This window comes from Dermacentor variabilis, chromosome 4, assembly GCF_050947875.1.
Source record: "Dermacentor variabilis isolate Ectoservices chromosome 4, ASM5094787v1, whole genome shotgun sequence".
In the NCBI taxonomy this organism is placed as follows: domain Eukaryota; kingdom Metazoa; phylum Arthropoda; class Arachnida; order Ixodida; family Ixodidae; genus Dermacentor; species Dermacentor variabilis.
The window spans coordinates 163,483,881-163,510,790 of record NC_134571.1 but is presented as its reverse complement, the minus strand read 5'-3'; the positions used below and the strand labels follow the sequence as shown (position 1 = coordinate 163,510,790).

The 26,910-nt window shown below is 46.7% G+C and overlaps 1 protein-coding gene across 1 annotated transcript in view; it reads right to left on the bottom strand.

Annotated features, from left to right (window-relative positions):
- LOC142578034 (uncharacterized) overlaps positions 1-20,706 on the bottom strand; it is a 99,710-nt gene extending 79,004 nt beyond the window's left edge. The window contains exon 1 of the mRNA XM_075687455.1: positions 20,630-20,706. Coding sequence (XP_075543570.1) covers positions 20,630-20,669 — 40 coding nt within the window. The 5' untranslated portion in view covers positions 20,670-20,706. The remainder of the gene's footprint in view (positions 1-20,629) is intronic.
- Positions 20,707-26,910: the final 6,204 nt, after the last annotated feature.

Below are 26,910 nucleotides of genomic sequence, written 5' to 3'. Positions count from 1 at the left end.
GCCTCTAGCAAACACGTGTTCCGGTGTGTTCTGTGGACTACAAAGGCCAACAGCAGTGGTGCACGGAAGATAAAGTTTAACATCAACTCAGCACTTTCGTATTCGACAAAACGCCGAACAAATTGTACATTCGCCGCCAACATCACCTCTAATTATCGTCAATGAAAGCAAAAAGCATACAACGCTTCCCTCACATCAATCTCCGCAGTGCGTGTAATGCGCATATTTTATTTCATTCGAGTTTCCGGCTCAGTTGATAACGAACGACACTACCAGATTCACAAGCGGCACATTTGCTAAGACCTATTCCGATATTGGCAATAAACGCAAGAAAACATAGCCTCATTGGAGGGGGAGTTGGCACATCCTCATGGCCGCCTGAAGGTCACAAATATGTGTCAATCGGCTATATAGTTATAATTAGAAAGAACACAAGATTCTAATATACAGAACGAGGCCCAGAATCAAAATAAAAAAGAAACGTGAGAGACAAACAAATGGAGCGCCGTTTGTATGCGCCGTATTTTTCTTTACAATACATGTGCATGTGCACGCGTCGTCCTTCTTCAGGCTGGTAACAGCAAAATATCGCCATACAACTGGCAGGCAAACATTACTGAGTGCCGTAAAATGCCTTTTAAGGACTCCTACGCGCAGCGGAAGTCGCGCGTACTGGGACGCCAAGCTTTCAGAAAGCGCATTAGCTAGGCGCTTCCCGGCAAACTGCTTTAGCACTTTCACTCCAACATTTGTGTTTTTTGGAAGGGCAACTGCCTTTTATTTCGTAAACAAGCTTGCCCCATCTCATTCATCCCATTGTAACAGCCGCAGTTTCGCAGCTGCTGTGCACAAGCGACTTTATGACGCCGTCAGTGCTGCTCGGGAAAATTTGGCAGTTGCAGCAGACAGAGCAGCATAACTGAAGTCGGCGTGACTTTCAGTATACGCTTAATTACGTTGTATTACGTCGCACGCACTTTTTGACTGTCTAAGCAAGGTTTCTTTTGACGTTTCTAACCCATCTTTGAGATGGTCCGTTGATAATTGTTTGGAAAATCACCAATATTTTTATCGTTTGAAACTTATTGCACCGGCGCTTGGGTTGTCCATAGACATGTTTAAGCCCTAAATGTATTACAGTTCGATTTACCATCCTTGTTCTGCTGCTAAAGTTCCGTTGTGTCATTCGTCATTGAACCGGCAAGAGGTGAAGCCTTTCGTTCAAACTCCGTTTATTCGCAATTTCTATGACCTTCCAAGGAGCGCCGCAGGCGAGCAGACAAGGTGCCTGAATCCAGGACTCGGTCAATTCTCAACTTAAGCTCGTCGGTAATTTCTCTCATTTGTGGTATAAATTGCAGTGTTGTCTTGAAGGAACCCGTCTTGCGTTATCGAAGTATCTTATGGTTGTTGACAGAAAACAATATGCAGATCGAACGCCCATCTTTGGATCTATATGAAGCCAAGCTTTTCTCATGCACGCAATTAAATACGATAAATCTGCCCCTTTCATAGTTGGCAATTTAGCGTAAATGAAACTGCCGAGCACATTAGCTCTAGGTAGCCATGCTACGCAATGTCAGAAATCTTATTGTCTTGTGTGTCCTTGTTTCTACTGATTTATTTGGATAATCTTCATCAACACATCGCTGTAGTTCTCGGTTTGCAGAAACTTTCGGTGACAGCCCGTTTTCTGTATTGTAAATGAGCAAGCCAAACTAACATGCATCATCAAACTAAAAGGGACGGAAATGTAGTAGTCGCCGCCAATTACGGCGGTGGCTTCATTTGATCTTGATGCGCGGCTTTTGTTGTGGTGCCTCTGTACAGAGGCAGATGAAGCCTATCGGGCTTTATGAGGCCATCATCAGCAGCAGAAGCACCGTGAAAAAATCATACCGTGAAAAAGTCACGGTATGATCGTGAAAATTCGTAAATAGTTCACCGTGAAAAAATCATAGAAGTTGCCGGGCCATCTCCCTACCCACCAGCTCTTGCATCGGCACTCGATCGTGACGTTCCAGTGGTTTCGCCGGGCGGCCCTTATCAGTCTGCTGTCTTCACCTGACGGGTTCATGGCACTGCCCAAGGCATCAACAGCCTCCGCAAAATCGTTGCTTCCATGCTTCGGCAACCCATCTAAATGGCAGGCGTGGTTCGTGCTCTGAATTTTCCAGGCGATCCCAAAATCGCCACATGAGCGGCCACACTCTGTCTCCTTTCCCGAGCGAGCACACTGAGCCTGTAACGAAGCACTTGCTTTTGCTGGTACCATCCCCGTTTCGGCGCTACAGAACAGCGTTACATACGCTATTATGACTCGGCGGAACACAACGACAAGGTCCACTAATTGCAACGAGCAATACTGTCGACATTCCAAGTCGCCTGCCTTGTCTTACCGACTCTCCTGCAAAGTAAGTTTCTTCTCGTTACTGGCGCCATGATCAGTAGCGTGCCACAAATTCTGTGTCTACCCTGTGGGCAACATGCTATAAGCGTTGGCGTCTGACCCCACGTGGCAAAAGGAATTTCATCCGACCATCTTCGTCGAAATAAGGCATGAATTCTCCTGCGATGGTTAACGTCCCGCACTTCGTGCACAAAGAACTTTCTCTCACCGGACCTTTTACCAGGCCTCGTCGAAATGAAGCGTGACATTCTAATTCGCCATGACCGTTTCGAGTGTGCGTGTCTGCGGGATCCCCGCAGTGTACAGCTTCTTTTGTGTGTGTGCGAGTTTAGAGAGGCCCTTTCCTCGAATGGGACCTAGAAGAGAACTTCCACGAACCCGCAAGGCGCAGAAGAGGCGGGCCGGCGTCTACAACTCCGGTAGGCGGGACGACTTCTTCCTTCAGCAGGCTCGGTATAACCAGAGGAGGAGGGGCCCTCTTTCCGTGCCGGTCACGTGACATCGACGGAAGCAAGATCCCGCCCACGATTGTAGAGAGCCTATATAAGGGGCTCCGAAATGTACATTTGAGCACTTCATGCTCTTCTCATTTTCTTTCATCTACCTTTGAATAAACCGTGCAAGTTTCGCACCAGAAAATCGTCTCGCCCTTGCTTGGTCGCCATAGTCTACCGGATGCCTGCAGCCCGTCGACAACTCCACGCTACGCAATAAGTAACGTCGGTCGAGCTTCGATAGGCATGCGCCGCTACTACTCGGTAGCAGTACGATACGCTACCCTGGAGTACGCAACAATGCACACCTAAAGCTTCCCGACTTTATTTTAGCTGTTCATCAACATCAGCCTGGTTACGCTCACTGCAGGGCAAAGGCCTCTCCCATACTTCTCCAACAACCCCGGTCATGTATTAATTGTGGCCATGCCGTCCCTGCAAACTTCTTAATCTCATCCGCCCACCTAACTTTCTGCCGCCCCCTGCTACGCTTCCCTTCCCTTGGGATCCAGTCCGTAACCCTTAATGACCATCGGTTATCTTCCCTCCTCATTACATGTCCTGCCCATGCCCATTTCTTTTTCTTGATTTCAACTAAGATGTCATTAATTCGCGTTTGTTCCCTCACCCAATCTGCTCTTTTCTTATCCCTTAACGTTACACCTATCATTCTTCTTTCCATAGCTTGTTGTGTCGTCCTCAATTTGAGTAGAACCCTTTTCGTAAGCCTCCAGGTTTCTGCCCCGTAGGTGAGCACTGGTAAGACAGCTATTATATACTTTTCTCTTGAGGGATAACGGCAACCTGCTGTTCATGATTTGGGACTGCCTGCCAAACGCACTCCAGCCCATTCTTATTCTTCTGATTATTTCCGTCTCATGATCCGGATCTGCCGTCACTACCTGCCCTAAGTAGATGTATTCCCTTACGACTTCCAGTGCCTCGCTGCCTATTGTAAATTGCTGTTCTCTCCCGAGACTGTTAAGCATTACTTTAGTTTTCTGCATATTAATTTTTAGACCCACTCTTCTGCTTTGCCTCTCCAGGTCAGTGAGCATGCATTGCAATTGGTCCCCTGAGTATCTAAGCAAGGCAATATCATCAGCGAATCGCAAGTTACTAAGGTATTCTCCATTAAATTTTATCCCCAATTCTTCCCAATCCAGGTCTCTGAATACCTCCTGTAAACACGCTGTGAATAGCATTGGAGATATCGTATCTCCCTGCCTGACGCCTTTCTTTATAGGGATTTTGTTGCTTGCTTTATGGAGGACGACGGTGGCTGTGGAGCCCCTATAGATATCTTCCAGTATTTTTACATATGGCTCATCTACACCCTGATTCCGTAATGCCTCCATGACTGCTGAGGTTTCGACTGAATCAAACGCTTTCTCGTAATCAATAAAAGCGATATATAAGGGTTGGTTATATTCTGCACATTTCTCTATCACTTGATTGATAGTGTGAATATGGTCTATTGTTGAGTAGCCTTTACGGAATCCTGCCTGGTCCATTGCTTGACAGAAGTCTAAGGTGTTCCTGATTCTATTTGCAATTACCTTAGTAAATACTTTGTAGGCAACGGACAGTAAGCTGATCGGTCTATAATTTTTGAAGTCTTTGGCGTCCCCTTTCTTATGGATTAGGATTATGTTAGCGTTCTTCCAAGATTCCGGTACGCTCGAGGTCATGAGGCATTGCGTATACATGGTGGCCAGCTTCTCTAGAACAATCGGTCCACCATCCTTCAACAAATCTGCTGTTACCTGATCCTCCCCAGCTGCCTTCCCCCTTTGCATATCTCCTAAGGCTTTCTTTACTTCTTCCGGCGTTACCTTCGGGATTTCGAATTCCTCTAGACTATTTTCTCTTCGATTATCGTCGTGGGAGCCACTGGTACTGTATAAATCTCTATAGAACTCCTCAGCCGCTTGAACTATCTCATCCATATTATTAATGATATTGCCGGCTTTGTCTCTTAACGCATACATCTGATTCTTGCCAATTCCTAGTTTCTTCTTCACTGTTTTTAGGCTTCCTCCGCTCCTGAGAGGATGTTCAATTCTATCCATATTATACTTCCTTATGTCAGCTGTCTTACGCTTGTTGATTAACTTCGAAAGTTCTGCCAGTTCTATTGTAGCTGTAGGGTTAGATGCTTTCATACATTGGCGTTTCTTGATCAGATCTTTCGTCTCCTGCGATAGTTTGCTGGTATCCTGCCTAGCGGAGTTACCACCGACTTCCATTGCACACTCCTTAATGATGCCCACAAGATTCTCGTTCATTGCTTCAACACTAAGGTCCTCTTCCTGAGTTAAAGCTGAATACCTGTTCTGTAGCTTGATCTGGAATTCCTCTATTTTCCCTCTTACCGCTAACTCATTGATCGGCTTCTTATGTACCAGTTTCTTCCGTTCCCTCCTCAGGTCTAGGCTAATTCGAGTTCTTACCATCCTGTGGTCACTGCAGCGCACCTTGCCGAGCACGTCCACATCTTGTATGATGCCTGGGTGAGCGCAGATTATGAAGTCTATTTCATTTCTAGTCTCGCCGTTCGGGCTCCTCCAGGTCCACTTTCGGCTGTCCCGCTTGTGGAAGAAGGTATTCATTATCCTCATATTATTCTGTTCCGCAAACTCTACTAATACCTCTCCTAGTGCCTATGCCATATTCCCCCACTGCCTTGTCTCCAGCCTGCTTCTTGCCTATCTTGGCATTAAAGTCGCCCATTAGTATAGTGTATTCAGTTTTCACTCTACCCATCGCCGATTCCACGTCTTCATAGAACCTTTCGACTTCCTGGTCATCATGACTGGATGTAGGGGCGTAGACCTGTACAATCTTCATTTTGTACCTCTTATTAAGTTTCACAACAAGACCTGCCACCCTCTCGTTAATGCTATAGAATTTTAGCTGTTGCGGGAGACCAAATTTCATATCGAACCGCTGCCCATTCCTCTTCCTTCTCGCCTATTAAAGCAGCAGCTTATGTGGTTCACCAGAGCCGAAGCAGGAGAAGAAAACGCACCACAGTGCGCCGCCCTAGCCGAAACGCGGTTCTGGTGACTTGTAAAGTCGTCCAGGTGGGCACGCTAATGACTGTTGCGGGTTTGACCATATCGAGTGCAACTGTGTCCGCACGCCCGTTGTCCAGAAGAGAAAAGTGGTGTTATGAAGATCTGTCGACGCAGAAGGGGACGCCATAGCGAGATTGAAGAAGCGGAGGAGAGCGTCAATACCGAGATTAACATGACATACCGCTTGCAGCCTTTAGCGCCGAAAAACGTCGCGTGGGCTCTTGTGGGAAGTTGAGGAAGGTCGTAACGCTTGCATGGAAGTCCGCAGACGCTGGAGTTCAGCGTCCGCAGACTTTCAGGCAAACATAGCGCCCTTCGCCGACTTCAGCTCACACGAAGCTAGATTTGGAACAGGCGGCGTGGGAGAGGTGCCGACGAGATCACTGTGATGACAGGCGTAAACCATCTGGGCCGCTAAGCAGGAATGCTCTGGCAGGAAGGGAGTTCGAAGGCCTAGCAGCCATAATGGTAGACGTAAAACCCAATTGTCAGTGCGAGGCTGAGCACCAAGCGCTTTCAACTGCTAGTGTGGCCTCTCGATAATGCCATTGGGTGCAGACGTCAGGGACGTTAAAATGGCAGACTCGATATGTGAATCGTGATGAATAGTCACCATTGGGGTTGGGAGGGGGGGGACGCCACGCCAGAACAGCTGATCCAGGTAGGCAGCAAAGTATTGGCAACTGTGTACGCCTTGACGTCTGATAAGCGTGCATTGGGGAGCGGAAATTGTTGCCACGGAAGTTTCGTTCGTCGTTGCACCTTAAAGCGCTGGCAAATTGTGTAAGCGCAAACAAATTCACGCACATCAGTGTGCACACGAGGCTAGACGTAACGCTCGGTGATAAGGTCTTGCGGGACCCGTACGACCGGATGGCAGAGCAGATGCGTCGAATCAAGTATAGCACGACCAAGAAGAGGAGGGACATAGATGCGTTTACCAGTAGCGGAAACGGCGCACGATAGCGTGACGCAGGGTCGGTGAAGGAGACCTACTCTAGGCGGAGGGACGCAGAATACCGGACGCGTGGAAGCCCGCACCGGTTACTTGTGTCCCCGTGACCGAGCCCGAGAAGAGGCCATTGAGGCCTGTTGTGGCGTTGCTGACGAGGAGGCGCAGAGCGCCAGCTCAACTGTTGGGCTGCATTTGACATAGCGTATATCATTCGTAAATTGAACGAAGAAAGAAAGATGACGGAGCTCTCAAGGAACGTGGTTAGCAGCGAATGAAGGTTTGCGGAAGCGAGAGCATTGTGGTGGGCGGGGACGAAAAAATATCAACCTTCGAAGAAGTACCTGAAGTGCTTCGCTGCAAGGTAGCAAAAACCAGCTTACGTCCGAAAGTGCTATATCGCCACTAAGCGCTGCGCAGCTTCTGGAAAAAAAAAAGAGATTGAAACCCAGGCACTCTTAAGCCACTGATTACGAGAGGCTCTCATGGCTAACAAGAGAGAATTCACAGCAACGAAGCTAGTGGGTGTGAAGGGTGTTGTAGGATTGTGGCGGTGATAGTCTCGTGATACTGCATCTCACGGCCTTTCTCAAAGACCTAAAATGTGGCTGGTAGTTACGAAGTAAAAGTGGTGTGCTCGGCAAAAAACAAATAGGTAGTGTGCGTCCTAAGCTTAAATATAAGTTCCAAGGAAAGGATGATGCAAAGAAAGAATGTAGCGTTAACCATCCGCGTAAGATCCAATTAGTTGATTGCGCGAAGAACGTTGTTTATCAGATTCCTATCGCGTGTGGTCATGTGTACGTAGGGCAGACTTCGAGATGCATTAGCACGAGATTAAGGGAACACTTATTTAGTCTGAAAGGTTTCCCTGGTACGCATTTGGCAATGCATTGTCAAGAACATGATTGCTCACCTTGCTTTAGTAGCACCGACATTTAATATAGGCATATGAATCAAACCGCGAGAGTAATTGTGGAAGCGCACTGGATTGAAAAACAAAAGAAAAAATGCATCCGCCACCCTTCTGTTTCATTGTTGGATAGAGATAATTCGCTTCTGTCATCACATCTTTAACTCATTTTCATCGTAAGTGCTAGTTTCATGCGCTTTGCTGTTTTTCTGTTGACCGGGTGGCTTTGGTCCACGGCATTTTATCACAAGTGTTGTTATATGCGCTATAGGCGTGCTCTGTTGACTAGATCGCGCGGATCTGCGGGTATTTAGGCAGGTGTTTCTTCGAAAATGAAACCAGATTTAGAATGCGCTCGTCCTTGTGTTGCTCCTCTTTTTAGTCCCTGTTTGTTTGCACACAAAAAGTTTTTTAAAAAATGTCAAGATCCTAATCACGCAGGTGAGCAAACACTACACAGATATGCGTTCTGTGCGTCTCTGCATACCTATTAGCGAAGCAGAAATTCTCAATGTAGGCAAATAAAAACGATAACCCCCTGGTGACTTCATAATGAAATGCTAGAATATTTGGGGCACGTTACAGGAACCAAAAGACACGTGAAAAAACAGATAAGAAACGGGGTAGTGTCAGCACTTTTGGGCACATCAGATGGTTCAACAAGAACCTGGGGATAAGAATTCACGAGATCTGTCTTCTAATCTTCTTCGTGGTCTTATGGTCCCAGCTAAAAAGGCAGTGCAGTCCGGAATTTTGGGTGGAAGGTAACCGTCAGGCACTGTGGCCGCCCTGAAGGCCGCCACAGTGACGGATGCCAGCAGATATCCAACAGATGCGTGCAAAGCTTGCGGACAAAGAGCAACGCTGCGACATATGCTCTGGGAATGTGCCGGAAACAACGGTAAGGTAACCTGCTCCGTTCGCGACGCGTCCATAATCTCGGCCATTGCTGGAGTACGGAAAGCCTCGGGCTCGCTTCTTCCCGCCCCGGCTTCGGGAGCCACCGGGGACCTTCTACAGTGGCGTCGCCGCCACTGGAAGGCGGCTCTCAAAAGTTTATAGTTGGCAGACCAGCTCAGCGCCATCCGGCAAGCCAAAGATGCCGCCTCAGTCCAAGGAATTCGAGCCGCCACCTGAGGCCACCACAACGAAAACTGCCGGACGATTCCTTTTAATAAAACTTCTGCTTCTTCTACCGGAACCAATACTGTTCAAGAAAGGGTTTATCATGTGACACACAACTATTAATTTACGATTGATTTACTCATACGCATGGATAATGACCTAGATTTCGACTGCATATTCTTCGACTTTTCTAAAGCTTTCGATCGCATTCCGCATTGTCGTCTAATTTCTAAACTTTCGTCCCTTAATTTAGATTCCTTAACATTATTCTGGGTGAGAAATTTTCTTTCCTTCCTTAAACAATACCCCGTTACCAAGTCATTCTCATATACTCTTAGGGGTCACCTCCAGCGTCCCCCAGGGTAGTGTTTTGGCTCCATTGTCATCTTTATTTACTTTAGTGATCTGCTAGCGGGTATTTCCTCTAACATTCCACTTTTCGCAGACGATTGCATAACCTTCCGTAATATCTCTTCTTCAGCTGATCATCTTGCTCTCCAACAGGACCTACATCTCGTAACTAATTGGTGCTCACGCTGGCAAATGTCTCTTAACACCGATAAATGTAAACTCATGACCTTCACCCGCAAGAAATCAGCTCCAGCATCTTACTACACGCTTAGTAGCTGCCATGTAGCGAGCACAACGTCTTACAAGTACCCTGGCGTACATCTTTCACCCAAACTTTCATGGGCAACTCACATAGATATAATCACAGGGGAGGTATCACGCACCCTCGGCTACCTGAAACTAAACCTTCACTACGCTCCTACTTCGACCACATCTGTAGAATAGGTAAGAATCCTCCGTCCTCAACTAGAATACGCGTCATCAGTCTGGTCGCCTCATCAAACCTATCTAATCAACGCTCTTAAACGGGTTCAATATCGCGCCTCGCGTTTCACCGCCAAAGACTAGAGCCGTCATTCTAGCGTTACTAATAATCAGTCTTCTCTGTCCTTATCCTCCTTAGAATCAAGCAGGAAAATTCCTCTAATCTGCGTATTTCATAAAATAACAAACCGTCAACACCAAACCGCCCTCCCTCTCTCCCAACCGTTACGTACGTCTCGCCGTTTGCAAAACAACCACTCCTTCGAATGTGTCTTTCGGCGCACAAATGCCTTAAATTCATCAGCCTTAGCACTGGCAATTGAACTATGGAATAGTCACCCCTGTAATCTTGTCAACATTCAGAACTCTCTTAAGTTTCGCCATGAAATAACTACTATTTTTTTCGTGACCAATTGTTTTTATTCACTTTCTGTTAATTATGTACACTCTTCTCGCTAACTTATGTAGCTTTAATTGTCACGAGATGGGCCCTTACATTACTTTTGTAAAATTAGATGGTGTTAAATGATGCAACCTTATATTTTGTGTGTTGCCATTCATTCCAAACTGTATATTGCGCTCCGCTAATTATTATGTAACGTCATTTCGCTTAATGTACCTTAGTATACGTCTCATATACAAGTTATCTCTTTCCATTCCTTGTAACGCTTCCACTTATGGAGATATATATTGTATAACCCCCCCCCCCCTTCATACCATACTCCTTCTGGAGCCTGTGATGTTTTTAGATTTAATAAATGAATAAATAAACAAGAGCCTGATGGTTCCACCGACTCTCACCACCCCGTTTGGAAGCGTACGCTCATAGTATCCATTCATACACCCATCCATCTGCAGCAGCGGTGGCGCCAGCTTTGCAGGAAGAAGAGGGACCAAGAAGTTCCCATTCATACATAGCGTCCACCGCAAGTGTTTTCCGGTAAGGATGCCGGCTGCATAAGCTGCATTTACCGGGAAGCGTGAGAAGCCGTCAAGGACCCTTTAATGCTATCGCGTTGTACTCTCAAACGCGAAGCTTAAACATCTTCCAAGTTTTTATGCGAATGGAGGTCACACAGTCGTAGGTTGGCCGAAAGAAGTTGCAAGAAACCACATTGTACGGCCGTGCTGAGGAAATCTGCCAGGCCATCGAGAAGGTGCTGAAGCTGACTAAAAAACTAAGTTGGACGTCTCTAACCGAGCACCGAAGTACTCTGGAACTACTTGATAAGGCTTTGTGCAAGGGGGCGAGGCGGCAATGAAGAGCCCCTTCCATTGGCGTGTACAGAGTTTCGCTCAGCGGCTAGGAGGATGTTCGCTTTCAGATTTCGTGTGTGAGTTCGGACGCCATACGGGGATTTGTTCCGGGGAATTTCCCGCTACATCACTGCATTATACTGGACTAATTGTGGGAAGCATGACGTCGTCAATCCTATCGTCACCAGTGGTGACGATAGGATGCCACACCGCGCTATATCGCTCGCGAAAAACTCCGCATTGTTCATCAGGGAACATTGAATCATACGTTCGAGATCGGAATTTCGCGCCCGTTATCGAGCAGCTGGTCGAGTCTCTTGCACATGGTTCTGGAAAATATGGGTATTAGCGGCGCTGCAGGAATTGGGATTACTCCTGGCTTAATCTGGCAACTGTTTCAGGCCGCGATATTCTCTAAACTCGGTCTCGAGAAGGCATTCCACCATATGTCCGTGGCTGCAGAAGACGACCCTAAGGTTGCCATGGTCAGTTTACTTGGACTGTTCTAATTCGCCCAAATACCATTTGGCCTCAGAAACGCCACCCAATGCTTTAAACACTTCATTGATATTTTCCTTCAAGGACTGCCGTTCCTGTTCGCCTACGTGGACGACATTGTGGTCGCCAGTTTCTCACCTTCCTAACACCTTTGACACCTGCACTTGTTATTGAAGCGTCTCACCGAGCATGCTCTGCTCGTCAAAAGGGCCAAATGCGAATACCGCGTTTCACTCTTATGGCTTGTGGTTCACTTGGTTGACGCTAGTGGCATCCGCCCCTTTCCCTACAAAGTCATACCCATCCATGAATTACCCCACCCAAAATCGCTGCGCGAGTTATGCGGCTTTCTGGCATTATTGAATATCAGTGTTTTACACCTCGATTTGCCACTGTAACAATTTTCCGTGTTCCAGAAATAGAGGCGCCATGCGAACGTGTTAAAAAGATTTACATCAAGAAAGAATTTCAGCCGAAATCAATTAAACAGCGAATTAAACTAACTCATCACAAAGCCCATACACAAAAGAGAAACTCATAACACTAGCTAAATACACCAGCAGTATCAGCAGCCAGACAAGAAAATGTCAGACACAAAAGGGACGGTTCTCCAGCTGGCGCGTGATCTTTGACTTCATCGCCTTCATCGCCATTTTTGCTGGGCACGCAACGCCCGCTCAAAACAACAGGTGGCAATATATATGCAATCACTGAACTTTACAAGAACATTAACTTAGTGTAAATGTACACACGCTAGACAACAATATTATAACATAGGTAATGAAACTCTTACTAAAGGTTTCTCTTGCTGCATGACCGACTCTTGCAGCAAAATCAGAAACTAGAAGCCCTACACATAATATACAGTGCATGCCATTATGTTCGTTTTATGCGGGCCACCCCATGTTCAGATTTACTTGAAGTTAAGCGCGGGCTGCAACTATCTGTTTATTGGCGGTTTGTATTTTGAAGTCCTTTTAAATTTTAGCAGCTGGGGCGTCCACTGCTCGTCAAAATACCCCATGTGCATGGCTGCGCGCTTAAGGCACTATATATTTTTTCAGCCACGTTCTTTCAAATGGCTGATATAAGTTTTAAAGCAATTACGTTGTTTGCTCGCAATATTTCTTTTTTCTTTAGCCGACAAATTTGTGGCTGTTTCAACCACGCTATTATTGCGATAGCAACGATATGGATACTCGAAGCAAAATAAAGCCATCGGCGTAGGCGCGTCTGTGATAGTTCGTGTAAAGTGTAACTGCGATATGGCAGTATCGCATCCAGCGCACCTTTGGTAGAGTATGTGGCGAATATTCGCCGAGAATGAGGGGCCCGGAAGGGTAGTGACAACGTTCGCTCGATTACCGACGTCTGCCAAAGCGTTCACGGGCCCGCTATTGTAGGTCACGTTATTGAGGAAGAGAGAGGGTGGTACGCACATTGTAACTGGATTAAGCGCGTTTTAAGCTCGGCAGCCTGGAGTCTGTGGCTGTGTACGCTTTTCAAGGCTTATTACGCGCATGAGATGAAAGGTTACAGAAAAATATATTACGTTTGGGGTGGATACACAGGCAATGCCAAATCCTGACTGGAAGCTAACCTATGAGTTTAAACGAAAAATGCACAGTATTTGCACTCTACCGGTACTAACATATTGGGCTGACACATGGTGGTTAACAAAGATGCTGCAGAACAAGCAAAGGACCACGCGAATGGTGGTGTAACGTTTGGAGACTGCTATTTGTTAATAGCGGCGTGGATTCCATAACAGGTGGCGATACCTGATATTGGAGTTGACATAAGAAAAAAATGCATCTGGACAGGCTATCTGATCCCTAGGGCAGATAACCAGCGCATCGTTAGAGTTACGGAGTGGGTGCCAAGAGAAGGGTAGCGCAGCCGGGGACGGCACAAAATTATGTGGGACGCACCTTTTGCATTGTCGTGGTGGAGAGGGAGGTAGCTCAGCGCAGACTTGCACTTATCAAGGCCAATTACTCACATGAGAAGAAATATGTACACAAAAATAAAATAGGTTGGAGTGTATACGGCAGGCATTGCCAAATCGTGACTGGAAGCTAACCACTGTCGTTGAAACGAAATTACGCTGTCATTGCACTGTACCGGTGCTGCCATATTTGACTGACACATGGTGGTAACAAAGATTCTCCAGAACAAGTAAAAAGCCAGGCAAAGGGCGGTGTAATGTTTGCAGACTGCCATTCGTTAAGAGCGGTGTGTATCACATAACAGATGGCGAGAGCCAATATTGGAGTCGACATAACAGAAACAGATGGATCTGGACAGGCTATGTAATGACTAGGGCAGAGAACCGGTGGATCGTTAGAGTTACAGAATGGATGCCCAGGGAAGGGAAGCGCAGCCGAGGATGGCACAAAATTAGGTGGGGGACGTCTATTCTTGCATTTTCGTGGCGGAGAGGGAGGTGGGGGGGGGGCGGAGCGCTTACGCGGCCCATGCACCGTAAGTTGAAGTAATCGACGGCAGGTGCAACGTTTCGCCGACCCGATGGCTGGTAACTTCCTGTGAGAGATCTTGCAACGTGCCTTGTGTTCGAGTCCACGCCATGTAGAGTTTCAAAAATACGTTGACGCGTCAAGAAACACGAAGCGTTCACATCCCCAAGCTGGGGTATTTCATCACGCCCGCTTGTAACGGCGACTGTTCGCGATTACCAATTAGTGTATGTTCGTGTTTTCCTGAACGCACGTGACGGCAGGCTTCGTAATTTAATTCGTAGTCGAATATCTACAGCCTTAGTTCGTGTAGTTGAGTAATGCTTTGCTATCGTTATATGTGCGAAATTATCGTTTTACTATAATGATCTTTTCAGACGAAATCACCAGCAAGAAAGCTGATGGGAACATGTCGGTTGTAGTAGCGAGTCTTTGTTCGAGCTTGGGATGAGACCGCCCTAATGCAAGCAAGCCATAGTCATAGTCATCATCATAGTCATAATCTAGTCTCTTGGCGGTCTATCTCCTTATGGTGTGAAAATAGCGGACTGATAGAACATTTTCTGGAGTGCGATCATAGCGCTTATAAAACCATGAATACCAGGTCACATATTTTTTGGCAGTGGTGTAAGCATATGACTTGAAAGGCAGTACGTTAGCCAAATTGTTATGAATGGAGTAGACACATATTTATAACAAATGGAACACGATGCGGTCTTGGAGCTCGGTGAGGTGGTTGGTTTGAAGCTGGTACGTAGAATCGCGATAATCAGATTCGCTTAGGTGTAGGCGTAATTCAGCGACATCAGCCGTGATGTGTGTTCATATTTTCACTAATACCAACATAAATCGCAGTCACAGGGACAATAAAGAGAAAATCGATTTCTTCTCTATGAGTAAATCACCTTTCTAGGACACTAAAATTACCACTCTTACTACGATAAGACGCTCTGCATCCGAGAAAGAGTGCAAGCACAAGACGGGTGGCGATGCCTCCTTGAAATTCCCGCACCTGGTTGCTGTGACGTCATGGATTTTGACGGCATCTTCTAGGGCGTACTTAATGATATAGCTGTACAGATTGACTACACTGTGTTCTAGAGCAACCAAATATCAAACATGTAAAGTTTCGGAAGAGTCTTTATTCAGCCAACGCAGCCCAGACGCGAAAGCACTTGGCCAAGGGGCAGCAGCCCAAGCTAGCCTCTAATCGTCGTTGTCTTCTCACTGCTCACCTCTTCGTCATTGTAAACACTGTTCCGTAGCAATATTTTGGAATCCCTGACATCCCACTGACTTAGACACATTCTCTGTGAATGTGAGGTTATATGCAGTGAAAATTCAGTTTCCCCAGATGAAGCTGCGGCGCGATGGACGGCCGCGTTGCCTAGCTCAAACCTCGAAAACCAGCTATGGCCCATCCAGCAAGCCCTAGGCTCAGAGAACACGGCAGAAAGATGGGCTAGTTGGTGTGTCATCATTATTCAAAAGACTAGCGCAAAGTAGCAGGGACAAAGACAGAGAAGACGACAGGACGAGCGCTAAACGTCAACTGGTTTTTACTGCAAGCGAAGGTGCATATATACATTTCGTTGGTGCATGCGCACACATTGTTAAAACAGTACAATCACATTCTAATCAAAATGTGGCAGACTGTTCTATAAGTACATATTTTTCTTTTTTGGACAAGGCAAGTGAAGCCGTGCTGACACAGTTATCACATTCCCTGCCAATGTGATATGCCTCACAAATCTCGCGCCCCCACCTTGTGCCTCCCCTACCATGCACACACGTGGTGTCAAACGCCGGCACGCACCCGCATCGCTTACAGTGCATGGCCAAATGGCCGCCCCCCGCTAATGATGTTTGATGTTGATATTGATGTTTAGCGCTCTTCCTGTCGTCTTCTCTGTCTTTGTCCCTGCTACTTTGCTCTAGACTTTTGAATAATGACCTAGGCTCAGGCCCAGGCTACGAATTTGCCGGATTGTTAATAAACTTTTTACCATCACCACCACTGACTTACTGGCGTCGGTGATTCAGCGTTAAATTCGAATACTGATAATTTGCCCTCCATTTTCTCATTGAATAACCAAACTAATATTTTGAAAAGACTGCCTGAAGCGATGTCAAACAATGCTTTATTAGCCTAATCTGATTTGTTGTTTCGCTTTAGTGCCCCTTTACAATAAATTCTGGCGTTTAACGTCCCAAAAATAGAAATTTTATTGTGGGGCACGCTGTATTAAGGCACTCCGTATTGCTGTTATGTCTTAGAGTTCACTGATGTCCAGTTAAAGTTCATGCACGAGTGTTTCTGCATTTAGCCCCAATTTTGCTTCGTTCTCCCACGTGTCAGCTGTGCGCACGCTTGTCATGCTCGCACAAGCGAGCACGACCATCCAATGCTTGAATGTTGGCACATCGAGGAACTACAACATTCTTCTTCAACTAGTTCCTGTAATCAGGTTAAACTAGGCAATGGAGGGGACTCGTATGGACGCGCGATCCTGAAACCCTCGCAAACTCCACCTTCACGGAACCAAGAACACAAATTAGGCCACAAAAACTATTTGCTACTCGGTGTCACGAAATTCCTACGGCTTCGTTGTGTACCTTTCGCAGCGAAGAGAAGTCACGTCAGTAGGACAATTCAGATGCGCACCTCATTGACATAGAATATTCGTCATACAATGTGATGAGTGGCATGTAGCTGTGCGGCATCTTCAGTGCAACACTGTGGGTTTCTGACGGTGACCGAACCAAAAGATACTCCAGCCGGGCTCTACATCTTGCCGCCGATTACACGTGAAGTAGCAATACAGCTCCTTGCAAACATCTTTTAAAGGGATGCGCAAGTGCCGGACTCGTCGCAGAAGATGCAGGGCTGGCTCTGGCGCGAGCGGCAGTACTAACACCATTTACTTAAAAACGTACTTTGTTCTTCGGCAAAAACAGCACACAGCGGTTCTCCTCGAAATTATCGTCTTGCATCAACATTCTCATCGGTTGCACCAGGTAGTTGGCCAGAGACGATTTTGAACGGGAGAGGAGGCTGCGCGGTGATTTGCGGGAAGCGTCACCATGGCGGCGCCTGTGTGTGACTTGGAAATTAGACAAGCTACTCAGAGCACACGGGATGTTCTTGTTAACAACTTCGAAACGGACGAAGTAGTAACCCAGTCTAATTAATGCACCCTCGTGAAAGGAGATGCGGCCTGGAATTCCGCTGCTGGTGCAGACACTTGCTTCGCATATACCATTTCGTTGCAACAATGGAACATGGACTTTTCTGGAAGATTTTTTTAGGGCTTCATTGGGGTGTGTCACAAAAGTGCGCATAATCAAAGCTCGTTCCGCGTATCACCCAAGCCAGCAAAGGAGCACGTATGCCCCGCGAGTGCTTCGACAGAAGCAGAGAGCGCATACGCCCTCGACAACCGAGCCGATCAACAGGGCCTACAAGCTTCTTCTACAGCATACGCCAAGTTTATGGTCTTGAAAGAGAGAGTGAGAGGGCCCGCGCCGAAACATCCGTGACAAACGGCGAGCAGAGCGAGAGGAGGGCGACAACCCGAGCGTGCGCCAACGGATGAGTGACCTCCCTCCTCGAAGACGTTTCAGTGGCCGCAGCCTAAACGCGAGAAATGTTTAGATTCACAGGCTTTGCGCACGCTATGGCAGCATGAGTCCGTCACAATGTTGGAGGAATCAGACGGCACCGATGAAGAGACGTGACGCGTAGACCGACCGTCTGCAGAAGAAGCAGATTCCCCGACAACCTAGCTGACGAGCTCCTCGGGCGGTCTGACTTCTGGAAGCCCTCTGAGAGATTTGCCTCTAGTAACGTCGGGGATGTCTGGCTCAGAACCAGCACGGCCCAATACCAGTGGAGACTTGGTATTTCTAATCATTCTGAACTGCACATTTTGAACTCTTAGTGCATTTGTTTAAGTATGTTCCAGAGTTTTGTTAACAGCCAACTGAATTGCATTGTGATGCGCTTAGCCGAAGTAAAAATGTGGGTATCTAACCGCCTTACATGAAGAATATATTTTGTTAGGTTGAACAACTGTCGCCTCTGACTCTGTCTTTGCACCACGACCTGTGTTCGCTAACGCACCCCTAGGCCTCTCATTTATTTTCCGTGCTTTCGTGGGAATATTGTCGGAAGCTGATAAGCCGGCTCTGTAATTTGGCTCGGTGTTGCCGCCTTGTTCACAGGGTGTGTGAAAGGGTGCAAGGCAAAGTGCGTGCTAGCTATGTCGGTGCGCATCAACAGAGGGGTTCGGTAGCAGGGGCCCTCGCGACCCCAACGGGGCAAGGCATCGGGCAACGGGTGACTTTTGTGTGCCGAAACAGAGCGAGTGCAGAGTGCCTTGTACAAAGCACCTTCCTTCGAACCCGTGTTCTTGGTTCACCGACCTTAAACTGGCATCACGAGGAGAAAGTGGATTTGTCAGAACGCGAGAGTGAAGTACGCAGGCCTGAGCCGGTGGCATTGCCACTCCTAGGCCAGTAGATATGAGAGTCCAGCCGGTGCCAGGTGTGTGTAACCCAAGAAAGCCGGATGCAGCGACACTACATCCAGCACATGGTGTGAACACTCTCATGGCTTGCTTGCTTTAAATATTGTTGTAAATATATTCTCCACCAAGAAGAACGTCATCATCTTTGGCGGCGACCAAAAAGTGTTCTTTGTCGAGCCCCATACCATCGACCGAGGGAGCTTACCGTCTATGCACTGGCGGGAGCCTTAAAAAACAAATTATGGGGCTTTACATGTAAAAGCAATTGTCTGATTATGAGGCACACCGCAATGGGAGACTCCGAAAATTTGGGCCCTCTGGGGTTTTTTAACGCGCACCTAGTCCTTCGTACACTGGTGCTTTTGCATTTCGCCCACATCTGACGCCCACGGCTCTCGTTGTCGACATACGATCCCGCGACCTCGTTCTTAGCAGCCCAAAACAATAGCTACAAAGCAATCACGGTGGCTTAGTGCGGCATGTCGGTGAAGCCACCACGCTGCGTGTACCTTACTTGCGGCTACGGTTTCTTGCTTTCGAATTGATCGATATTGATCGTCCAACCCTCTCTCTCTGTTATTTGTACGAGTCATTGGTTCCTTGCTCCTTTGAAAGCTTCTTGAGCCCAAGGATAGTATGCAGCTTCACAATGTCGTATGTGTCTGGTAAATCTGTGTAACTGACACACCCCCCTCCCCCAATTTTTTTATTAACTCAGAAGTCAGAGAAAAAAACTAGCTTAACTATATTTACATTTATTGTGGGAGACTGCAAACGCTTTACACTCTTTCTACACGAATATGAAATACTTCAGTAAGTAAGATTTTCTTTAAATACTTTTAAAAAACTATATCATCATTTGAGACTAATGGTAGCTCTACCCGGCTCAGTATCGACATAAGAATATTTTATTGCTGACCAGGGACATGAACCTCTCAGTCACAGTCCTTATTGCACTCACTGGCACCTAGATGATCCTATTTGTGAAAGAGCACATGAGGATGAATAAAGAAAGGAAGAAATGACGCACCAAGTGCTGTTCTTTCGCTGTCTTCTCTATCTTGTCTTACTCATCGTATCTGTCCTTCTCCTCCCCAACTCTCAAGCGCTTATGCAACCGTGGAACCCTGACTAGCCCAACGTCACGCCGTTACTATTTCAGCGTCTGTTATTTTCTATCTTTATAGAAATCGCTCTATTTTGTGTGAACCTTGAGTCTGAGATACTATTGGTCCCTCAACCCCAAAAATACTCTCTCAGCCAACTATTTTTATTACAATGTAGAAACAAACGCTTTCGTTGCTTAACTCGAGATTACAATTTCGGTACTGCAATAAATGCCCTAGGGAAAGTGTTGGTATGGTTCAAACAAGGAAAAAAGCATTTTTACTGAGCAATTCATAGGAAGCAAGGAAAAAGTGTGCTCTGTCCTGCCCCGTTCTTCCTTCCTTCCTGTGAATGGCGCGCTTAAATCAGTTCCTTTTTTTCATGTCAGAGCAACGTTTCGCCAACCAGCCAAAGCAACCCCCTTTTTCAAGCATTTGCAATACCGAGGCTTCTAACGAAGGAAGACAAGAAAACATAGAGGGAACCTTTGTGTATTCTATTGCAATGTAATATTATTATTGTTAATAAAGAAAACGAAAGTGGACGAGAACACTACTCGCCACAGCTGGGAGACAAACCCAGACCTTGTGCATTCTACGTGCGGTGCTTTACCAAATACGCGATCGGAGGATGACTTGTACCTATACCTAAATGGTAAAACACCACGTGCTCTGAAAAAGATGTGGGTAATTCCACATACGGAAATATATCATTACGTGAACATTAATTTTCATTTTGCAATCATTTTCATGTTTCGAATAAGCCTTACAATCAAATTTGCGTCCTCTTGCTTACTTGTCCGAATCATTGTATGAACATAGCTATCCAAATATACGGCTCTTCTAATCCTATTATTCTGTCGTTGTACGACCATAATTTTGAGCGTTCCTGTAATACTTAACTAAGGTAGGCTCTTAAAATTGAATAAGTCAAGTTTGTTAAATCATTCTCACCACATAGGAAGACAAGAGCACACAAACAGACGGTGGCCATAAGCACGGTGACCGTGGAACGCTCCTTGATGGCAATCTGTTACTAATGGCTCTGACTGCCTATTTATACCTGATTAAATAGCATGAGCACACCAACATATGAATTGAACATCACAGCTTTTTTTCTTTTTTTTTTCTCGCGGGCCACAACTTTCGATCTCCGACATTCCAGAGGTTTACATTCCTGCACTTCGGAATGAAGAAAAGTACAAATTCATAGGAGGGTAATGAAGGCACGTTATTAGATAGAAGACAAATGACAGTGTACTCTGGCGCACAATTGTATGCGCGTCCTTTCCCGCTTTACTTTCGTACATGCTAAAAGACGTCAATCGAATGACGGCCTGTTTCGAGTTCTAGAAGGTCTCGTTGTCTTCGTCCTCAGCTAACATGCGTTTGTCAAATTTCAATGAGATTTTAAAAAGAATAGTAAAGCTATCTACTGTACCCAGACATCTGAATGTCATAACACAGCTTAAAAAAACATCCCGGCTGTCATGTGATGAGTGAGTGAGACAATTCTATCTGGAATCCCGTGATTGGGAGACCTGCACATCGGGCCACCTAGATGGCCACTGGGAGCTATTGCTCCCATACGGTCTCTGTACGGGAGCAACCTTGATATATTTTACAGCCTCACAACATGTGCTGATTGGTGGCTCTAGCAGACTTGCATAGCTTGTACATATCTCTCTCGTATATCTCGGGATAGGAAGTCGTGAATTGCAAAGGACTCATATCGGCTGCTCTTTGTGTTCGCCTCCAAGCAACGGACTTGCCTCTGTTCAGTTTAGCGTGATGCGGCGATAATATTCGCCTCTCAATTTTGAACGAAAGCGGTAATATTTCTAAATCTTTTTAATCTATCTTTTTATCTCCAGATCTCCTCCTCCGCGTTCTCTTGACTGATGGAAGTCACTCAATGCTTAGCTAGGCTAGTAAGACCTCGAGCTTCGCGGTGGGCTACCTTGGTGATGTTCATTGCAGGAATGGCTGTGGTCGTATGCTCTTGGAACCGAAGCAATAGTCTGTGTTGGACTCTGCGTTGGGGAATTTCGCTTCGTTGACTCTGATGATGCGCCACACCTCAGGGGAGATCTTACCCTTAGCCCAGTCTCTAATTGCCACCTGCGAATCGCTAATGATGTACTGAGCATTCGTTAAGACCAATGCTGATAGAACGGCTCCCTCCTCTGCTATGTTGGGATGTTTGTATTAACGGCGAGCCTTGTAAGGGGCATTTTGGTGAGATCTACGACTTCTGCCACGTAGCTATTTCTGTGTGGGTATTCAGCCGCGTCTATGAAGAATGCTCTGTCGTCTGATCCACAGTTTTAGGTTATTTTCTTTGCTCTTATCGTGCGTCTACCATCATTATAACCTAGATGCATGTTCTTCCGCATATTTGGTACTAGGAATAGGTCACGAATTTATCTCGTTATTTTCTTCTTTCTCCGCCTACATTGTCGTAATTCAATCATAGCTTGCATTGTATATGCCATCCCGTTTAGATTTTGGTTGGTCGTCCTGCCTGAGATGGTTGTTGTGCTTGTATGAGTTCGCGCAGTCTGTTGTGGAGACCTAACTTTAGCAAGTTATCCGTGCTGGTTCTGTTGGGAAGCCCTAGTGCTAGTTTCAGCCTTTTTTATCAGGTTGGTAACTTTGGTCATTTCATGTGCGCAACGTTTGTGGAAGGCTGCTATGCATGGGATCTGACTGATAACGAATGATTCTATCAGCCATATGGTAGTTTCTTCCTCCTTACTCTGGCGCTTGTTATTATCCGTTTGATCAATCTGATGGTGTTTGTTACTTTTGTCCTTAACTTCCCTATGGTTTTGGCGTGTGTACCTTTGTTCTCGATTAGTAGATTAAGCACCTTGAGCTGGTTGACTATGGGGATATTGCGCTCATTCTTTCTGTGTAGCTTGATTTCCTCATGAGGCTCGTTTCTTTCGGAATTAGTACAGAACAAACATCCCTGTTCTTTGGTGCTCCGAAGTTGTGCGAGCCCTGGCTATTACGAGCTTAACCGGAGGCGTCGTCTTCCGGGATGGGGGAGGGAAAACCTCTGCGCCCTCCTGACAAGGCTAGTCCTACGGCAGTAGCCCAGCCCTTGGGAAACCGGGACATCATGCATTATAGGCTTCCCCACTTATTGGACAGCTTAACAGCAGCAGAGATGAACTTGGACAGTGATTGTAGGCTAGTTCAATCGCGCCCCTTGAAGCGCAAGCTTCGCAGGACGTCAACAGGCCGTGACGCCACTCGTAAAAGCATATGTGGGGAAATTGCCATCGCGCCGAAGAAGTAGTGGTACTCATCAGATAGAATTCTGTGTGGCTGAAACTATGAAATGTGTAAATTGCTCCTAAATCTATTAGGCGGCATCCAAGGACTGCCCCAAAGTGACAGAGGAGAAACTAGTGAGAAAAATAGCCAGAGAAGGCTCCACGCAGAAGGAGACCGCCAATTCCTTCCGCAAGAAAAGACGCCGGCTGCGGCAACGTCATCGCCATTCCCACAGTAAGTCCCTGTTTAAAGAGGCACTCCCCTTGCGACCTTGGTTGCTGAACATATCACAGAGGGAGCAAGGCCCAAACACGCAATGTACGCCTTCCCGAGTATCAGCGCACCCGTCAAAGAATGAGGCGTCCTCCAACGTGCGTGCACCTCCTTCGGCTGCTGAGTGGCCTCAGCTAAGAGGGAATCAGGTGGGAATATTTCGTTTGCATTTCCCAAGAGCCAAGAAGGTAATGATAGGCTTGAAAATGAAAATGTGATAGGTATGCTTAAACAGGTAGTAAATACTATGGGAATATTTCTCTGCGGAGTGGTAACGCCAACTGCAGTATCTGTCGTGAAGGTGTTAGATGCAATGGAGCCGCTATTAGCGGCTCTAAAGTAAGGGAAGCTATCATGGCTCTGACGATAAAGCACTGGACATTGCAACAGAATGTGCATCCTTCTGTTCTAATACAATGGAATACTCGAGGCCTAAGTGGCTGCATGTTTGACTTTAGGCAACGGGTTTTCAATTACCGCTTCCAGTGATCCTGATATGCAAGCACAATCTCTCATCGCCACTTCGCGTTTCCAGATACATGCATCTATGGTCACTTCAAGATGTATATAAGAGCAAAGTGTTAATGTGTATACGTAACGACATGACGTTTGTTAGGCATACAGTCACTCCACGTGACAGCAATGAGTGCGTGTGCGTGACATTAAAACGTAAACTACTTGCGTTTTCGATCATCGGTACCCACATACCTTCAAGACAAGGACGTCACCTCTCCTACCTATGGACTGTATTACAAGGTTCTCCAGGTCCTCATGTTATTATTGGAGACTTCAATGCTGCCCTTCTTTGCTGAGGAAGTGCCGCAAAGAACTGTCGAGGTAGGAACTAGATGGATTTCATAGACACTGAAGGTCTGTGTGTCATCAATGATGGGCCTGCCACCTACATCCGCGGCACTTCCTACGGCAGTTGCATAGACCTCACTATTGCGTCTCAGAGACTACTGGCCTCTGTCCGTTGCTGCTCAGACGTAGTAAAACTCGGGAGCGATCATATGCCAACATATGTGCAGGTGAAGTCGCTTGTGCAATCAACTGTGTGTGCTGTACGCTGCAATTATTTGTCCACGTTCTCGACATGCGCAGAAGAGTGTTCCGGAGAAATCAATTCACGAACTGGTATAGAGGACAATACTGTATAGTCAGTGAAGACCACAACAGAGTTTATCAGTGCACCTGCATCAAGAACGACAACTGATATTGAGTATGAATGGCTGCACGCAATCCGTCGTTGAGCGGAATGGAAGTGTAGGCGAAAATAAATCTTCGTTAGACCTTGTCTTATGTCGACGAGCTCAACAAAGAATAAGACTTCACCTTCAAAAAATGGGAAATCAACAACGGAGAAAATTCTGTCGTGGGTGGAACCTCGAAAGACATTTTCTAGTACCTGGTAGCTAGCACGAAGTCTTCGTGTTTCTCCTCAGTGAAACCTTCCTTTCCATGCTCTAGCACTTCACTTATGTGTGACGTAAATGTAGGTCGCCGATGACTTATGAGAGAGACTGATGAGTACAGATATGTGAACATGTCTCACATTGGATCGACCCGCACCACCTCCAAAAGGTGCTTGTCTGGACCTTCCTTTCACGATACCGGAATTGGACGCTGCACTTGCTGCGGCGAAAGGATCCTCTGCACCTGGACCTGACGGTGTTTCATATACTGCTTAGTGCCACCTTAGCATGAAAGGACGGAAAGTCCTGCTGTCATACTATAACGCAACGTGGTTGTCCAGTACATTTACGAATTAGTTCACAACCAGTCACTTGGTGGCCCTCCTAAAGCCACAAAAAGCGCGTTACGAGCTGTCATCTTACCTACCTGTGGCTTTACTTAGCTGTTTCTGTAAGGTGATGGAACATATGGGGCTAACTAGATTAGAGTGGTTAATGGGAAAGAATGAGGTCCATCCTGAAATGACGATTGGATGGAAACGTGGGCGGTCTTCTGTTAATGAGGGCATTGATCTCGCGTTAACGATCGAGCATGAGAAAAGGAGGCGCCGGCTTTAGGAGCAGTTTTCCTAGATATGAAAGGTGCCTATGACAATGTACTTCCCGAAGACATTCTTGATGGCCTCATTAATTTGGGATCGGTGGCCATCTATACATGTGGATTGTAAGCTACCGAGGTAGTCGCACAGTCCTAATATTCACGAATGATGGCGAAACAAGAAGGCACGTTCTCGTCCGCGCAGTGTTTCAAGAGGACGGCTCAGCACGAGCCTTTTCAAGGTTGCCCTTACCGGCCTTGCAGAAATAATTCCTTATACAGTGCGCATCAGCACCTACGCCGGCGACATATGCCATATGGGCGCCCGGAGTCACGCGACCGCAACTTCGTGCAAGATTGCGGCGAGATGTTTCCTTAGCGTCTCAGTCCATGCAGGGCCATGGACTGCAACTGGCCACAGATAAGTACGCAGCGATAGCGTTCACAGGAAAGCTTATGTGTCAGAAGGTGATTATTATCATTGGCAGTGTCCTTCCATATGTGGCCCACTATAGATACCTGGATGTTGTAATTGAAAGCGGTGTTTCGTGGCCCGAGCATGTGGCAAAGTTACAGAGGGAATAACTGGACTTGCTCAAGTATTTTGCTTTCTGGCGGGTATGAAGTGGGGCTCATCTGAGCACTCGCTACTCCGCCTGTACCAGGCTCTCTACGTCGGCTACATTCAATAGAGCCTGCCAGTTTTATCCAGTATGAGACCGTCATGTTTTCGTACGCTCTGCTCCGGAACAGATGCTGAGAACATGTCTAAGGGCTCCACGTCGCACCTCATTTATGGTTTAATTGAAGAAGCTATACCTGTCTTTCTACGATGCGAACTTCAGCTACTATTCCTGCGGCAGCTGTATCGTCACCAACGCCACCCCTTATCGGCACTTTGCGACACACGGCCGAATTCCTCTTTTTCGAGAGCCAGTGAATGCGAAGGAATCGGACATGCCATCATATCTTGCCCCTGCCCTGCGGACCTTCCACGTATGCCCCCATAGGTAACTTCCAAAATACGGATACACCTCTTAATTTCTGAAATTTGCAGAAAATCTAGAATACCTAGAGTGTGCTTTAGACATCGAACACATAAATATAGGTCCAACAAATACGGATCATCGGTGAATGTATATGCAGACCGATGAATCCCATCGTATGCGCCAGGCGCGGCTTTCGTCATGCCTGCGCATAAAGTCATTCGACGGTTTCGTTTGCGGAACAAGGCGACACCAACATACACAAAACTAGTGGCAATCAGACAACCAGTGCACTATATTTTTCGACAGCCTCCTCACGTATGGACAGTCTTTAGTGATGCGAAATCAGCTCTGCAGGTAGTTAAGTCATAACAAAAGAGAGCTCTCACAGAATATTGGCTCTTCAGACTGCCGAGCTATACACTCTACCGGAAGAGAACGGCAACCACGTTACATTTCAGTGGGTTCGCAGTAACTGTGGTGCACACAGCAATAAACTGACCGATGCCTAAGCGAAGAAGGCGCTCGAGGAACGAGAACCACTGCTTGCGATTATTTTTGAAGAGCGAACGCCAACCGCCTTTTCACAAGTATCATCCGAACAGCGACAGAAAAACACTGGAACAATCCGGATGATCGCCACAGACGACTCCAAAGATTGCATCCTGCCATGAAATT